The following is an 18,542-nucleotide window of genomic DNA, read 5'->3' as shown; positions in this document are numbered from 1 at the left end:
ATAGCAAATTGAGTCGCAGGTAGGATTGCCCTGGCTGAACTTGTTTAGGGGATATTTAGGGCATGAATCATCTCCTTTTGTCTTCCAAGAGACTTCAAGTTTCTCTGCAGAACCTTCGGTGGTAGGGACTCAGGGTTCTCACCCCAATGCCTGCCTCCCTGGGCTTCACTTCCCAAAAAGACAAATTTATATCAATCCAGTTTCTGCCTTTCTCCCATATGTGGAAATAAAATTAAATAATTCACAGGGAAGAGTTCTTAACAGTGCAATATATTCTTCCAGTAGGAGGGACTGATGTGGTGAGATGAGTGAATTTTCATATCATGCTGTCTCTCTCTGAAGACCAAGAGGGAGGGGTGCTATGAGAGAAGGGTTTCAGAAGGGTCAGTAATGAAAAGGAAATAAGGAAAACAATAAAACAAAGCTTAGACAACAGCCAATAATTAGAAAACCAAGGACATTTCAGGGCTTTCTGTCATAAGTTGCCTGTAGATAATGGATTAGTCGTCCATAAAGATTTGTTAGCTTTAAAGATGAAAGAATAATTCTTCAGAAAAGAGCCTGATTTTCTAAACAAAAGAAACACCAATGAGAGGTGATTGAGAGTGTGACATTGGGTAAAAAACTTAGCTTCTCAAGTGCAAAATATAGATAATTGGACATTTATCTCCTAGAGTTGTTTCAAGGATTAAAGGAGTTGAAATAAGCAGAGAGCTAGAATTACGCAAGTACATGGTAAGTTCCAGTATATTAACCATCATCATCTCCACCACCAACACCACCACCATCATCACCAAGGAGCATCAAGATCGCAAAGGGACCCGAGTGTTCACGTGGCTTCTTACTGATATTGAGAAACCCAACCAGGTTAGCTTCCACTCTGTACTTCTGAGATTCTTCCTGCTTAATTTTATGAACATTGTTTATAAAACATGAATTCTAGATTTTATTTTTACCTTTGACTATATTTCATTTTCTTATCCTTATTTTCTTTCACCTACTATATTTTCTGCCCTGGGATCCACATATTTCTGTAAGCTGCCTTACCACTCATATGAAATAATGCAAAATAAAAAGTATAAAAGCTAAAAAAGTAAATTAAATAAATCAGACAAAAATTAAGGTCTAAAGTAATTATTTTTGTTGTTACTTTCTAGCACAGAGTTGCACAGACATGCACATATACACAAAATAATGGAAAGAGAAACAGAGCCACGTGGGAACCTGGACACGAGGGCGAGGCTTACAGGAGTGGCAAGTGGCGCCCGTGTAACCAGTGTGCGCGCAGTCGCAGGAGAAGGTGCTCCAGGACTGGGAACATTCTCCCCCGTGTTCACAGTAGCTGGGCAGACACCTAGGGGAGAGCAGACACAGCACTGGTTCTCACATGTGGTCACGATAAATTATATCTTAAAATGTAATGAAAGACAGATAACAACAGTGAATTGACCAGAAAAACTTAACACGGGTCTATCATCGAAATTTCCGAACGTAATATCAATTACAGACTAAAAAATCCACTAGATGCTACCAATTGTCACAGGCAGTTTTGTGACAGGCAAATTTTCTACATATCTCATTACATCAGAAAACGTGTTTGCTTTCTCACACATAAGGCAAGATTAATTTCATACATGACTAAGGATATAAATTGCCTGCAGTGGCCACCAATAGCACATTTTCTGTCCTTGCTTCCATGTCGTTGCAGTGTGACCTATAGGTACTTCCATCAAAAGGTACAGCTTACTTCTCCATCTTGAATCTGGGTGGGGCATGTGACCTGCTTGGATCGATGAGGCATTAGCAAACTGACACAGCAGAGGCTAGAAAAGTGCTTGGACAGTGGGTTTTCTCTCTCGCTGAGTTTTGAACCCTGAAAGCACAGCCACATGAAGGAACCTGGGCTGGCTGATATGGTCCAGTCACTCCGGTGGGTTCAAAACCACAGGACAAGTGAGTGGGAGGAGTATAAGTCTTGGAGCTGTCAGCTGAACCCTCAGGCAATCACAGATGCAGGAGAGAGCCCAGCAGCAAATACAGAATTGCGAGATAAACAAACAGCGGCTGTTTTGGGCTAGTAAGTTTTAAACATAATCTATTGTGCAGCCAAAGCTAGCTGATGTATTATGTATACCACACTGTAATATATCGCCATGTAGACTTAGTACATACGAAAACATTTTAAAGAGGCGGAAAGAAGGCAGGAAAATGGAGACACTTTTTTTATCCATGTAGTGTCACAGTGCCAGGGATTCTGCATGTCATCTACTTTAGTCAGACTGAGGATGCCCTCAGGAATTAGAGGGCACTTCCGACTGAGGGCTTTATTTTTATTTTTCCCCACATAATTGAATAAACCACAAAATCACTCAGGTAAACCAAATAACCACTTATGCCTCATGGACACTATTACATCTCACTTATCAAAATCAAAGGTGAGATTTTAATGTTTGTTTATAAGATTAAAATTTTAATTGTAAGAAGGTTATTTAATTTTTCATTATCAAAAATAAATTCTATCCTCAAAGTAATAGCAAATTGAATTCAAAATGTATAAAAATATATACAACATAATTAAGTGGAATTTATTGCAAGTATGAAGGCTGCTCCAAAATCTGAAAAAAATAATTTGAAAATTAATGCAATCTATTACACAAATAAGCTAAAGAAAAACTATGTTTATATCAATAGATGCAGAAAAAGTGTTTGACAAACTCTAACACCAATTCACGATAAAAAACAAAACGAAAACAGTGACAACAAAACACCTGGGGAAACTAGTAATGGAGAGCAATTTCATCAACTTGATTTAAAAAATCTTTCCAAACCCTAGAACAACATCATATTGTTGAAGACAAACAAGCTGCTTTCTTCTAAGTGTAGGAGCAAAGCAGAGATTTGCTCTCACCACTCTGATTCAAACATCACACTGGAAGTCTTAGCTAATGCAATCAGACAAAAAAAGGAATAAAAGATATGCAGACTGGGAAGGAAGAAATAAAACTATCTTTGTTCATAGATGACATTATTCTCTATGGAGAAATTCTGAAATAATAAAAAAAAAACTTCTGAAACTAGTAAGTGATGAGAGCAAAGCTGCAGGATTATTTCTTATAAAGGAACAATGAACTGAAATCTAGAATAAAAAGCACAGCACTTACATTAGCACTATCAAAAAACAGAATACTTAGACACAAATATAACAAGACATACACAAGATCTATATGAGAAAAGTTATAAGATTCTGATGAACAAAAATAATATAAATAAGTGGGGATATTCCATGTTCATGGAGAGTAAGGTTCAAAACTGTCAAGATTTCAGTTATTCCCAATTTGATCTATAGAGGAATCTTAATCAAAATCACTGTATGTAATTTTGTGGATGTCAACAAACTGATTCTAAAGTTTATACGTAAAAGTAAAAGATCCAAGAGAATATTAAAAATGAAAAAGATCAAAGAACTAGCATTACCCAACTTCAAGACTTGTTATAAAGCTACGGAAATCAAGGCCATGTGGCACTGGCAAAGAGCAAACAGGCTGACGGCACAGCTAGAAGTCCCAGAAACAGTTTACACAAACATAACCCACTCGTCTTTAACAAAGATGCAAGGGCGATTCACTGAAGGAAGGACAACTTTTCCAACAAATACGGCTGAAACAACTGGGCCTCCACATGCAAAAAAATAATATAAACACAGGTTTTACATCCTTCGCAGCAATGAACTCAGACTAGATCTCAGAATTTTTAAATGCAAAACCATTAAGCTCTCAGAATAGAACATAGGAGAAAATCTAGGTGACCTTGGTTTGGCAATGACTTTTCAGATACAGTCCACAAAAGAAAAAAATGGTAATTTGCACTTCAGTAAAATTTAAAAAATCTTTTCTATGAATTATACGAAGAGAATGAAAAGATTAGCTATAAACTAATAGGTAACTTTTGTAAAACATATATCTAACAAAGATTGGGGTATAAAATACAAGAGGAACTGGAGAAAGAAACAGCAACCCACTACAATATTCTTGCTTGAAAATCCCATGGACAGAGGAGTCTGGCAGACTATACAGTCCATGGGTTTGCAAGAATCTGACATGACAGCAATTGAGCACACACGCACGCACTTAAAATTCAACAATAAGAACAAAACCAATTAAAAACTCGGGCAAAAGATCTTAATAGACACCTGACTAAAGAAGGTACCAAGACTGCAAATAAAAGTACAGAAAGATCTCCTGCATCATATGTCAGTAGAGAAATGCAAATTAAAGCAATGAGATAACACTACAGACTTGTTAGGAAAGCAAAAATCCAAAATACTGGCAGCACCAAATATCGGCAGGGATGAGGACAACGGGAGGTCTCATTCGTTGCTGGTGGGAATGCAAAATGACACAGACACTCTCTAAGGTAGCTTGACAATATTTCACAAAACTCAACAGCTTCTTACTACATGATCCAGTAACTGTGCTCCCTCGTATTTACTCAGATGAGCTGAAAACCTACTTCCATACAAAAACCTGCACATAAATTTTTATAGTAGCTTTGCTAACTGTGAAAACCTGGAAGGAACCAAGATGTCCTTCAGGTGAATGGATAAACTTGTCGTATATAATATTGTTTAGCACTAAAAACAAATGAGCTGTCCAGTCACAAAACACCTGGAAGAACCTTAAATTCATGTTATTAAATGAAAGGCTATGTATGGAGCACATGATTCCTATACATGACATCCTGGAATTGGCACAACTACTACGAAAAGAGTAAAATGATTAGTGATTTCCAGGATGGAGGTTGGGAAAAGGGAGGGATGATTGAATAGATGATGCATGTAAGATTTTTAGGGCAGTGAAACTACTATACATGATACCATAATGGTGAAGACATAACAGTATGCATTTGGAAAACCTCATAGAACTGTCTAACACAAAGAATGAACTATAATGTAAATCAGTGTGTATGTGAAAGTCACCCAGTCGTGTCCGACGCTTTGCGACCCATGGACTATAGGCCATGGAATTCTCCAGGCCAGAATACTGGAACGGTAGCCTTTCCCTTCTCCAGGGGATCTTCCCAAACCAGGAACTGAACCCAGGTCTCCCGCATTGCAGGTGGATTCCTTACCAGCTGGGAAGCCCATATAAAGCAGGGACTTTGGTTAACAAGAATGTATCAGTATCAGTTCTTCAATTCTAATAAGTGTACAACACTGATGCAAGATGTTAAAAATACAGAAGCTGTGTGCAGGGAGACTGGAAAAAAGAGATAGAGGAGAACTCTCTATACTTTCTGCAAGCCTAAAACTGCTCTAAAAAAATGTGTGTATTAATTTAAAATGTTCATTTGTAAGGGACTCAATCAATACAGGCAAGTATATGAAATTTACTCAAAAAAAAAAAAGTGTGTGTATGCTTAGTCGCTCGGTCATGTCCGACTCTTTCGCAACCCCGTGGACTGTAGCCCACCAGGCTCCTCTGTCCATGGAATGTTTCAGGTAACAATACTGGAAATGGGTTGCCATTTCCTTCTCCAGGGGATCTTCCCGAACCCAGGGGTCAATCTGGGTCTCCTGCATTGCAGGTGGATTCTTTACCACTGAGCCACCAGGGAAGCCCTTATCCATAGCTTGACAGTCAGCAAATTACAATAAGAGTTACAGGAATGGACAGTCAGGAGCACAGTCACCAAGCATCCGGAGGGGCGGTATCTCAGACCGTGTTCTGCAGACCCTCCCGGAGGGGCGGTATCTCAGACCGTGTTCTGCAGACCCTCTCGGAGGGGCGGTATCTCAGACCGTGTTCTGCAGACCCTCTGGGGCTGAAGAGGTGGCCTGACCCAAGCTCGGCCCATCCCCTCTGCCCCCATTTGAACAAAGCAGCTTCTTGCCTTTTTTTTCTTTTTGACAAGTTGAAACTCTCTAAAATCTTGCTTCAATAGATTCCGCACTTTTTAACAGGATGAAGATGACTCTTCTATGATAAAGAATATTATAGGGTTACCTAAAATTGTTTGGATATAAGATTTTTCAAAAACAAAATGTTTGAGTTTGTGGTAATTAATTTTCTTTTAAATGTATTATTTATTTAAAAAAAAAACAAGATGTATGTTTCGCAATTTTGCATTTAGCATCTAGAAGGTTAACGTTAGATCAAAAGCAGTGGAACTGGAAAAAGTGACCCCATCAACACAGTCCATGGCTGGAGACGGCAAATACTTGAGCCTAAGAGGAACCTGAAAAGGGCTATGTAGCCTGAATTACACAACATGAAATCCTGATGTCCAAAACCCAAAGAGTGTAAGGCGTGATCTCTCCTCACTGCTATCCTTGCCCCCCAGCCTCGTCCCAAAGGACAGGGAGCCCTTCCCTGTAAAGTGACATCAGAGCCACAGGAAGGCAGAATGTCATGAGCACAGGTTCTTGTGTGGCTCAGGAAGGTTTTCTAAGCAGCCCTTGGATTTCAAACATCGTTGCGGCATTTGCAGTGTGCGGAGGAATGCTGCTATGAATTATTAATTCCTGTGCCTGATGGATAGAAGTTATAAAGCTAGCTGCATTTTAATAATAAAGCTCAGCTTCACTTGAGCACATTAGGACTTGCTCGGGGCAGGCAGAGCGGTGGGCGAGGCGGATGGCCGGGCACAGTGCATAGCGCCCAAAGACAGCCCAGGCAGGGGTGTCTGCTTTGCTGTGCTTTTAAGTGAATCTATTTCATGGTACATTGGACATGCAGTTAGCAGGTATGGACTAAAGGGCTGAAGAAAATGAACATTTTTAGTAATAAGAAGAATGGAGAATAAGGACATGTCTTTAGATGTTAAGCCATAAAAAATTAGAATTAGTGACTATATAGGCCATCCAAAGTGCCAACAGCTATTTTTATACCCACTTACAGAGTTTCCATGAACCTGAATTGTACACAAGATAGCTTAACACTATAGACGTCTCCATAGATTAGTATATATATCTGAAAATCTTCTTAAAATGTGATGTGGAAAATGTTTCTATTTTCTATTTTGGTCACACACAACATAGATATGTTTGTTTGCTTTTTTATTTTTGGACAAGAAATTTTTATGCACAAAGGGGCCACCATTATATGAGAAAAATATTGTGATTGCAACATATGCTGGGATGGAATCCTCCAGGCCCTAAAATAACTTTCTCTGAGCTTCCTGACTGAAGAGACAACCCTGCCACTGCCTGTGAACTTGACCTCTCACCCTCTTGCCTTACTAAGTCATCCCCATGGGTGAGGGCAGCACTCTACGTCCAAAAGAACATTTCTAACCCTCTCCCAAGACTCAAGATTCCAGAGATGACTGCAATTAAAACTTACAGATGATGCTATAGTTTCTATGCCAATTGTTTTTTATAATCTGAAAATTAGTATTGAGAGTTTTTTCTAAATTATTTAAATAATTTTTCCACTACAAATGAATAGAATGTGAACATATGACCATGGGCATTTGCATTAAAGTGCCAAGTTCTTGTGAGTCAGTATTTTACATACTGGGAATTTGTGATCTCCTCATACATTGCTAAATTGCACTGTAACTTGCAGTTAATTGGTGATGACAGGGAATTTCAAGTAGTGTTAAATTTGGATTAGATTTACTCCACAAAGGACTCTGCAGTGTGAACGTTTGAAAAGTGCCCTATGTGTGGATGTGTGGGGATGTCTGGGGTGTGTACATTTGTTAAACCAAACTTAATGCACTGCTATTGCAGAGAAGTCAGACATATTGGCACAGAAAAAAGGTGCATGTGTGATGATTAAGCCATCCCTTTTAGCCAAAATTACTTTAAAGTCTGATAGTATGGCTAACAAATAACTTTGGTAAAGTTGCAATGCTTAGAAATGTTAATATGCTATTGTTTGAAAGCTTTGCCTTTCTTATCTTCTCCTGTAAAGTGGTACTACGCTCAGTATGTGGCGACTGAATCCTCCACTCTTTGCTGTGTTTACAACATCACTAGAAATCCCTAAAGCTTCAACTTTTATCAAAGAAAGAGTTACTTTTCATTTTTCCTGTAGCATTCTTCCTGTAGAATAGAGAATGTAAGGTGAATGCAGCTAACCACATAAAATTTTGATTTCTGGGTCCTCCATGATCTCTTTAGAATATTCTAATCTGCTCTCTGAAGTGCTAGACATTTTTAAAGAATATAGTCATCAATAATTATAACAGCATCAATAGTATTCTGTATGAATTAAGTAGCCTGCAGGCATATACAAGGAAAATTCATGACTGTGTCTTCTAAAAAAGTATCATTGGAAAGAAATGATTACTTAAAGTTTGTCATTTTTGTTTTCTGTATAAATATAATTTTCCCCCATGGAATGGAATACTGCGAATGGAGAAAGGGCAAGAAGACGCTCTTTTTTATTTGTTTCTAATCTACTATCAAAAATTGAAAACAGCAGGGGGTGGGACGAACTGAGAGAGCAGCATTGAAACACAGACATTACCATATATAAAATAGTAAGAGGCAGCCAGTGGGGATCTGCCACATGATGCCGGCAGCCCGAGCTGGCGCCCTGCGACCACCTCGAGGGCGGGATGCGGTGGCGAAGGACGGAGGTCCAAGAGGGGGGGACACGTATACTGACGGCTGGTTCACACTGCTGCGTGGCAGAGGCCAGCACAACATTGCCAAACAAACACCCTCCAATTAAAAAGCAAGCAAAAAACACCCTGAAAGCGGGCATGCTGACGGGAGACTGCCTACCTGTCGGTGAGGCCACAGGTGTCTATCTGGAGGTCGCGGAAACTCCCTAGCGCCCCCTGCTGGACGGAGATGGGATCCACTGCTTCGTCGCCAATGGAAATGAGCCTCAGGCAGCCCTGAAACCCACCCGCGGAAGCGGCACATCCAGGGTGAGCGCTGCTGTTGTCAGGACAGCCTGAACGAACACGGAGACACAGGAGGAAACAAACAGTTATGAAAGAATATTGTCCAGTATTTCTCATTAGCAAAAACTGCTACCTCCATTTGCTAGTAGACACCTGAAGCAGAAAAGCTATGGCAAACCTAGACAGCATATTAAAAAGCAGACACATTACTTTGCCAGCAAAGGTCCGTTTAGTCAAAGCTATAGTTTGTCCAGGAGTCATGTACAGATGTGAGAGTTGCACCATAAAAAAGGCCAAGAACCGAAGAACTGGTGCTTTCAAATTGTGGTGCTGGGGAAGACTCTTGAGAGTTCCTGGGACAGCAAGGAGACCAAACCATCAATCCTAGAGGAAATCAACCTGAATATTCATTGGAAGGGCTGATGCTGAAGTGCCAATACTTAGGCCACTTGATTTGAAGAACTGACTCATTGGAAAAGATCCTGATTCTGGGAAAGACTGAGGGCAAGAGGAGAGGGGGACAACAGAGGATGAGATGGTCGGATCGTATCGCCGACTCAGTCCATGAGTTTGCGCAAACTCTGGGAGATAGTGAAGGACAGGGAAGCCTGGCATGCTGGAATCCATGGGGTCGCAAAGAGTCAGACACGATTTAGTTATTGAACACCACCATTTGAGAAGGTCACATCACCCATGGAGAGGGCGGTAGAGAGCTGACAAGAATAAAATGTGTTGGTATTGGTAAAGTGTAAAAATAATGACTAGAGCCAGGCTTAAAGAGAGATGAGAGGAAGGGAAGATGTGAAATCTGACAAATAGAGTTACTGCACTTTTAATTTAAGCAGTCTGATTTTTTTTTTGAAAGCACATTTAAGATATCTCTCCTTTTAGTATGATATTAAACTAGATGAACTAAAGGCATGTGAGAGCAGAAACAGGAAAAAAAATTATAGGCATAAGAGGACTTAATAAATTTAAAATGCTTAAAAATAATCTTAAATTGAGAATTGACCTGGATACCCTCAATTCATCTAAATATTGTTAAATATCCACATGTGTGCATTCACACTTTTGAAAAGTGTAAAAACACTTTTGATAACAACTGGTCTAATAGCAATTTATACTTACTTTTTTTAATTAGGCATTTAGTCAAATATATTTCAACATGAATACACAAACAAATTAACAATATCTCATAACTACATAGCATTGTGAATAATGGAGAAAACAAGCAACACGATGTTCTATGGAATCAAGAAATGACGTTTGATTAGTTTCAATAATAAGAGTCAAATTTACAAGTTCGGTTACAGCCATTGGTTGGTTTGCTGTACAGTTACCAACCACAATTCCTACAGAGTAGTTTTGTTTTATCCTCCTGGGTCTCCCAAGAGATAATGCTCTTAGAATGATTATGAACAAGGACAAGACTTTAAAATCAAAATCAAAGCAAGTGGGGTCCAGAGCCACCTTCTTCTCCACTTGTAAGGCCAGCAAGGTTTTGAGTGCCCTCTCACCCTCCCTTGAATTGTCTCCTAAAGAAATCACAGGTTCTTAGGTTTGCCTACTGCAAGATTGACAATGCAGGAGAAGACGGGGAAAGTTAGGCTAAGAGGATGCTGTCACTGTGAAATGCTTCTGTAAGAGGCAGCAATTTGGAGAAACCTGCTGAACAGAGCCCAGGTCCCATTACTCCCCTCTAACCAAGCCCGAGGCCCTCCCCAGGAGCAGCTGGGCTGCAGGGAGCTAGCTCTCATAAGGCCGTGCCTGTCCTCAGGAACAACAGTGCCCAAGGATGCAATGGAATGATGCAGCACCGTGGATGCACGCCATTTTCTTCACGGGGACGTCCTTCAAGTGCACGCCCGCTTCAGAGAACCCCCTGGGCTCTCCAGAGGCGTCACTGCGACTGCCCTGCAGTTCAGCTCGTCTCTCTGCCCGTCACAGTTACTCTTCCAGCCTTCCAGGTGCTGTTTCAAAGAATTACCCCCACTAACCCACCCACATGCAAATCTCCCAGGCAGAGGCAGCTTCCTACGGAATGAAAGCTACAACTCTACATAGGAGAAACGCTCAAAGTGTTTACTGTGTTGAACACTTTATTTTCATTTGCAAATATGAAACAAGGACAATATACTAAATGATTAACATTGTAATAATTCCCAAAAATTGTCAAGCAAATTTTATGATTTGAAATTTACCTATTTTATTTATGCTTTGCCTTACCATGTTTCATTTATATCACTTATAGAACTATTTTAACTATTTTGCTTTGTATTTTCCAATAATTTTAATATTCAGAAATTCTTACGTTAATATTTACAGTTTGGGGTTATTTTATAAGATTCTTATTTTTTAAATCAGATGGAATAAGTAATTTCATAAAGTAAAGATTTTGCTCATTGTACTTCTGTGTTTTTCATTCATCTCTCTTTGGACTTGTGTCTTGAAATTGCTGGTGTACTTTCAAAGAGCAAGAACTGAAGACAGAGCCTCTTTTCGTTCCTGCATAATGGATGCTAGCATTCTACCTGAGAATTTTCATAAAATACACACTTTTCATTTTTTTTTCATAAAATACAGCTTTTCTATACTTTTCTTTCAGTGACTGAGGCTTTAATGGTTTGTATTTCTGACAAATAGAATTCAAAACAAACCAAGGACTGCATCAGGGTGAAACCATTAAAGGCACAGTGAAACCTCAGAAATTAACCTCAAAAGGACTTTGACATTTCAATTCTAAGGGAACTGTTTAGCTCTGCAGCTTTCCTTTACCATGCTCTTGTCTTGTGTGAAAACACACACCTTTCACGTATCAGAGAATCTCTGAAGGACTGGGTCTACTTGGGGGAAACCTGGGGTACCTTTACGTGCTCTGTGCTCTGCGCAGTGCTGGGCTAAGTCGCTTCAGTCTCGGCCAGCTCCGCGACCCCATGGACCACGGCCGGCCAGGATCCTCTGTCTGTGGGGTTCTCCAGGCAAGATACTGGAGTGGGCTGCCACGCCCTCCTCCAGGGGATCCTCCTGATCCAGGAATCGAACTCACGTCTCTTACAGCTCCTGCGCTGGCAGACAGGCTCTTTACTGCTAAGCCGCCTAGGAAGCCCCTGTATCTTCTAGGTGGCTTCTCCTCACTGCACTTCGTGGCTAAGAATGTTAGGATAAAACATAGGAAACATGAAGTCAATAAATAATTTTGTGGAATCCAGTTAATCCTTTTCTCTTTTCTTCTTTTTCTCCAGATTGCCATCCTCAAACTCATCCAGAACACATCACAGTATCTAACTATACCTGTTAGGACAAAGAAAAACCGTATCCAGTAGTCAGAAGGAAAACTTTCTGAAAGCGAAACTTCGAAGAAGGAAAGGTCAAACCAGTGAGTGCTCTGTTCTCCAGGTGTGATATAAAAGTCAGGAAGTCAGGGCTCCGCAGCCCCGGAGAAGCTCGGGGCAGGGGACACCTTTCCGTAAGGATGCTTGTCCCGAAGCCCTAGCGGGCCTTTCATCACTGACCTGATTTGGGACGGACAGTGAGGTGCACAGTGAGTAGTTACTGCTAAATTAATGAAAGATATCCATCACGACCGAGGGACTCAGAAGTTTAAGTACCTCTGAGGATGACAAATAAATTGTCCTTTATGTCAATACACCAGAATGGGTCCTCAGATGAGACTTCATTAGGCTTGTCATAGGCTCACTGGCCTGCTAATGTTTCACAGAAGGACAGTCGGGGGATTTTGAACATAACTCAATATTCCCCAACTCTGTAATGCAAGTATGCTATTGAGCAGTACAAAGATTCAACAGAAGGGAATTTATTAAAGCGTTACTTTCCACTACCCCTAAAAGCAGGCACCAATATACAATGGACTATTAGTGAAACTGCTGTTGGAGGAAAATTACAAAAAAAGCTCAGACTAAGAAAAGGCAAAAAGGAAAAAGGGATACCTTCTGACTTCCCTGGGGGTCCAGTGATTAAAAATTAGCCTTCCAGTGCAGGGGGTGTGGGTTCAATCTCTGGCCGGAGAACTAAGATCCCACATGCGGCGGGGCAACTAAGCCTGGATGCCACAGCTAGAGAAAGTCTGAATGCCTCAGCAAGGACCCAGCACAGCCCCGAAAAGACACCCAGGAGGGTGTGTACAATTTAAAATAGCGATACCTAGATCACAGAGTTCGGATGGGACTTTTAGAAATGCTGCCATTATATAGATGACCCTTTTTACTGTAAGATAGCGTGCTCTGAGATTGCCAGGCCAAGATGGAATAGAGACTTCCAGGTGGCCAGAGAGCCTTGGTTTAGGCCGCTGTCCTGCAATAATCACTGAAATCACCTCTTTCATTGCTATGTCCTGAAATTATATGGTCACTCTAACTATATGGAGGAGAGTGAAAAAGCTGGCTAAAACTCAACATTCCAAAAACTAAGATCATGGCATCTGGTCCCATCACTTCATGGGAAATAGATGGGGAAAAATGGAAACAGTGACAGATTTTATTTTTTATTTTCCTGGGTTCTAAAATCACTGTGGACAGTGACTGCAGCCATGAAATTAAAAGATGCTTGCTCCTTGGAAGAAAAGCTATGACAAACCTAGATAGTGTATTAAAAAGCAGAGACATCACTTTGTTGACAAAGGTCCACACAGTCAAAGCTATGATTTTTTCAGTAGTCATATATGGATGTGAGAGTTGGACCATAAAGAAGTCTGAGCCCCAAAGAATTGATGCCTTTAAATTATAGTGCTGAAGAAGACTCTTGAGAGTCCCTTGTGTAGCAGGAGACCAAACTGGTCAGTCCTAAAGGAAATCAACCCTGAATATCCATTGGAAAGACTCATGTTGAAGTTTCAATACTCTGGCCACCTGATACGAAGAGCCAACTGATTAGAAAAGACCCTGATGCTGGAAAAGATTGAGGGCAGGGAAAGAAGGGGACAATAGAGGACAGGATGGTTGGATGGCATCACCAAATCAATGGACGTGAGTTTGAGCAAGCTCTGGGAGATAATGGAGGACAGAGAGGCCTAGTATGTTGTAGTCCAGGAGGTCGCCAAGAGTCGGGCATGGCTTAGCGAACGAACAACACAAAGAATGTTGGTGTTTGGCTGAAACCGACACAGTACTGCAAAGCAATTATCCTTCAGTTAGAAAAAATAAAAACTGTAACAGCAAACCATACTAGTCTGCTTTCATGGGGAAGCATCACAACAAAATCCAACTGACCATAAATGATAATTGGAAACTTGCAGTTGACTATCCATCAGGAAAAACAGTAATGGGAAGGACCTGGTCAGGTAGTATTTCAGAACAGGGAGTACTGTTTTCCTTGAAAAGTCAAATATCATTAACTGGTTTTCACCTAGATGACCCAGGAACACTGACTTTATTAGCCCCAATATTGCTACAGAGCATAGAATGGATGAACTTCACTTCTTTGTCAACATCATACACGTTCTGGTACTGACAGACACTGAGCAAGAAGATAAGTGAACAGATGCTGACAGAGGCTACTCTTTGGACATTACAGTCTTCAGGAGCAGAGCTCAAGCTGCAGCTGACCTCCCCTACTTCACCCAGAACAGCACTGGAAAGTCCAAGATATCACGGAGACAAATATGGAAACCATGAGCAAAGGTTCTACATGTGCATAAAAACTGTGAATATAATAAATCTACTGAGAATCAGAACTCCATGCTCATTAGTCCTAGACCTGCCTCTCCTGGTTTTCCTTGAGTAAAAATAGTATCTATCTTTTTATTTAACATCAGTAAATTAGTCCATTTTGATTTTACTTGTTTGTTTTAATCTGGCAAAGGCTTTACTTGAATTTTAAAAGTAGTATATATTCTTTCTCTAGGAAAAAAGATGCTGTTATGTTGGTGTAAGATATATAGTTGACTGACTTCATTTGAATCAGTATCTGAAACTGTTCTGTAGGAATCAACTAGATATTTATAGCGATGCTTATAGAAGCTACTCTAAATTTATACACTAGTTAGGAAGAAAGTGCTGTGATTGCAAGTCCTATTCTTGCCACTCAATGCCACCACAGAATTACATTAGAAAATAGGAAAGTTGTAATGAAGAAACGTCATTATGCCATCTCGTGGGATGTTTAACCTTCGCAATTCCACTCATCTTAGGGAGACTGTTTCTTCTTGGAAACCATATTAACAATACAGTTCTCTGTATATCAACACAATTTTATGAAAATACATAAGAAAGGCTTATTATACCTTTTTCAACACATTTCCTCCAGCTCTCTCGGATCCTTAAATAGATAGTAATGAAGCCAACGGCCAGGTGCGCGTGCACAGCAATGTGGCAACTGTGGGTTCTTGAGCATTCACTCATCTTAACCATTGGAGCATGCCACTAAAACCACAGCACCGAATGCTGTTTCACTAAATTAACTGTGCTTATTAGGAGTCAGACAGTTTATGCATAAGGAAAAACTTAAAAATCACTGGCAAGATGTCTCTTAGCAGCTGCACTGATATTTATAGCATTTTTAAAATAAAAATGGGCACAATCAAAATGTCCATCAACATAAAATGGTAAAATGGATAAGTAAAATATGGTGCAATATGCATCAAAAAGCCACACATCCATGAAAATTAATTAAAGTCAGCTATTCATAGCCACATGGCTGGATTTCAAAAACTAATGTAGAATAGAAAAAGCAAGTCACAGAAGAATGAATGCAGGTTTCTCTTATTCAAAAAGTTAAAAGCAAGGCAACACAAAATGATTTATTGTTTACAGTTACCTGCATAGATGATAGATTATAAAAAAAAGCAGTATACAAAGACTGGCTTTAAAAAGCAGCGCAGTGCGTAACTAGGGGAATGAAAGTCTAGAGGAGCAATAGAAGCCGCGAGCGTTGTAGAGGTTCATCTTGTAGACAAGAGGATGCACCCGCATATGTTCTTTTTATGAACTATTACAGTCTTTTTAAAGTGTGTGCATAAGATCTATTTCACAGTAACAACTGGCTCATGTTGCATCAGTATGTAAATATTTATTGAAAGCACCTACTCTCAAGTAGCTGTGCATTCTGAGTATGCAGTATGTTCAATATGAAAGATGATCTGAAAAGTATTTTTCTTTTACTTTTTAATACAAAATGTTAAAGGTATTTTATTTTGTGTCATTAAACAGTAGACACAGATTGTTCTTTCTGTATCTTTCAGTGCTTCAAAATATTTTATCTTTTAAATTACAGTTCTTGGATAAATTCTTTAATTTTGAAGGAATTTGTTCCTCTCCTGAGATATAAAACCCATCATTTAAGTGTAAAGGTTTAAAAGAGTATCTGGGTCAGAAATGCATCACATTTAGCAAACAAGAAAAGCAAGCAATCCTAACTTTTAAAGCTGCTGCCACAATTCCACCTTTCCCCATGAAGTTTGCTTTAGGGGACTTCAAAGATTAAACAACCCAATTCATGGTTGATGTACTTACTGTCAATTCTTAAGGGAGAATTTTATACTTTCTTGTTGGGCTATCAAGCTATCTCCACCATGATTCCAAACTTATTTTAGAAAAAAAAGTATAAAATGCAAAACAGCAATAATGTCAGAGAGGGCTTCAAGCCAAGATTAAAAATAAGTCTTACTATAGACAGTTCTAAGCTTCCAGTGGCTGAGGATTTTTCACTTGAATGCTCCAGGGATGGAGATTTATTACGCTCAGAGGTTCCCCCTCCCTGCTGGAAAAGATCCTGGATGGACTCAATCAAGGTTCACTAAGCAGGTAAAACACCCACTGACTACATCCCAAGGAGATGGACTGGTGATGTTCCAGTAAAATCCATCACTAAGCAATGAGTGACACATTAATGGGCTTCTCCTGTGGCTCAGCAGTAAAGACTCCATCTGCAGTGCAGGAGATGCAGGAAACACGGATTCAATACCTGGGTCGGAAAGATCCCCTGGAGGAGGGCACGGCAACCCACTCCAGTACTCTTGCCTGGGAAATCCCACGGACAGAGGAGACTGGGGGGGTATGGTCCATGAGGTCGCAAAGAGTAGGACACGACTGAACACGCATGTGTGACATAGTAACAGCCATTGAATTAATCTCTTCGTCTGTTGTATATAACGATGCCCTTCTGTATTAGGCAGTGGGAATAGACATCTTTTTAAAAACTTGTTTATTTATTTATTTTTGGCTCTGCTGGGTCTTCGTTGCAGCAGGGGTTTTGCTAGTTGCAGTGAGCAGGGGCTGCCCTCTAGGTGTGGTGTGCGGGCTTTTCATTGGGGTGGCTTCTCTGGTTGGGGCGCATGGGCTCTAGGGCCTTGGGTTTCAGCAGTTGTGGTGCATGGGCTTAGCTGCCTTAGCATGTGGAATCTTCCCATTCCAGGGATTAAACCCGTGTCCCCTGCATTGGCAGAATCCCAACCACTGGACCACCAGGGAAGTTCAAGTTTCTTAAATTTTAAAATGCAGCAGATCTCCTGGGGATCTTGGTGAAATGCAGATTCTGGTTCAGGAAGTCTAGATGGTACATCTGCATTTCTAAGAGCTTCCGGTGGTGCTGATCCTGTTGGTCCATGGGCCACACTTTGGGTAGCCAGGCTCCAGGCAGAAAAGAAGCCAATAGACAGAAGAACACCCACACGCAGCAAAAAACCTGGCACATAAAAGCTGAAGGAAAGATTATAAGCATCATTTGGCATTAGGAAAATTCCCGATGGCAAGGTATTAAAGGTAAGAAATAGAGAGCAATGAACCTCAGTATTGTCTTCATATAGAATCACCAGAGAGTATTCAAAAACCTATCGTCCAGGTCAGGCTTCCCTAGTAGCTCAGCTGGTAGAGAACTCGCCTGCAATGCAGGAGACCCGGTTCAATTCCTTGGTCAAGAAGCTCCCCTGGAGAGGGGACAGGCTGCCCACTCCAGTGTTCTTGGGCTTCCCTAGTAGCTCAGCTGGTAGAGAACTCGCCTGCAATGCAGGAGACCCCGGTTCAATTCCTTGGTCAAGAAGCTCCCCTGGAGAAGGGACAGGCTGCCCACTCCAGTGTTCTTGGGCTTCCGTGGTGGCTCAGACCACAGTGCAGGTGAAGAATCCACCTGAGCCTAAGCATAAGCACAGAGCATGGAGCCAGTTAAATCAGAATTTCTGGGGATGCAGGCAGGCATCAGCATTCTGAATCCTTCCAGGTGATTGCAATGTGCAACCGTAGTTGAAAACACATGCCAAATTTAAAACTAACTTTATGATGTGCACTTTTAAACAAAGCCATCTATCCAACTTTCATTTTTAGACCACAATTTATCATCTCTGATCACTCAAAATTCCCAGTGACTATAACTAAAAGAGAAAAATCATTCTTCACTATTAATTTTCATGTAAAAATGAGTTGCCTTAGAAGGCAGGAGCAGAAAAGATGAAGACGGTTTGATTGCCAGTGCAGCCCAGTTCCTTTCACTTACCCCCCAAATAGTAGGTGTCGCCTGACTCAATCTGCCCACGCAAGGAATGAGCCATGGGGGCGGCCTCGCCATCCACCATCACACTCAGGTGACCCCCTCGTGCAGATAAGGACACAGAATGCCACTGCCCATCATTTAATCCAGCACCTGGAGGTAAACAAAATAGGTTAAAACAAATTCCTACAAACCTTGTTAACACCGCAACAGAGCCAGTGCTTGAAAACAATATGATGCATACCTTG

General features: G+C 40.7%; 1 protein-coding gene across 4 annotated transcripts in view; it reads right to left on the bottom strand.

Moving 5' to 3' along the window:
• Nucleotides 1-18,444, bottom strand: part of LOC110121671 (contactin-associated protein-like 3) — an 89,701-nt gene extending 71,257 nt beyond the window's left edge. For all 4 annotated transcript variants that reach the window (XM_070464614.1, XM_070464615.1, XM_070464617.1 and 1 more), the window contains exons 1-3: nt 18,301-18,444; nt 8,735-8,909; nt 1,248-1,354 (exon numbers count right to left, since the gene is read on the bottom strand). In XM_070464614.1, the coding sequence (XP_070320715.1) occupies nt 1,248-1,354; nt 8,735-8,909; nt 18,301-18,379 (361 nt within the window). In that variant the 5' untranslated portion in view covers nt 18,380-18,444. The remainder of the gene's footprint in view (nt 1-1,247; nt 1,355-8,734; nt 8,910-18,300) is intronic.
• Nucleotides 18,445-18,542: the final 98 nt, after the last annotated feature.

This window comes from Odocoileus virginianus, unplaced genomic scaffold, assembly GCF_023699985.2.
Source record: "Odocoileus virginianus isolate 20LAN1187 ecotype Illinois unplaced genomic scaffold, Ovbor_1.2 Unplaced_Contig_34, whole genome shotgun sequence".
Taxonomy (NCBI): Eukaryota; Metazoa; Chordata; class Mammalia; order Artiodactyla; family Cervidae; genus Odocoileus; species Odocoileus virginianus.
The sequence above is the reverse complement of the archived record's forward strand: the minus strand, read 5'-3'. Positions and strand labels throughout refer to the sequence as shown.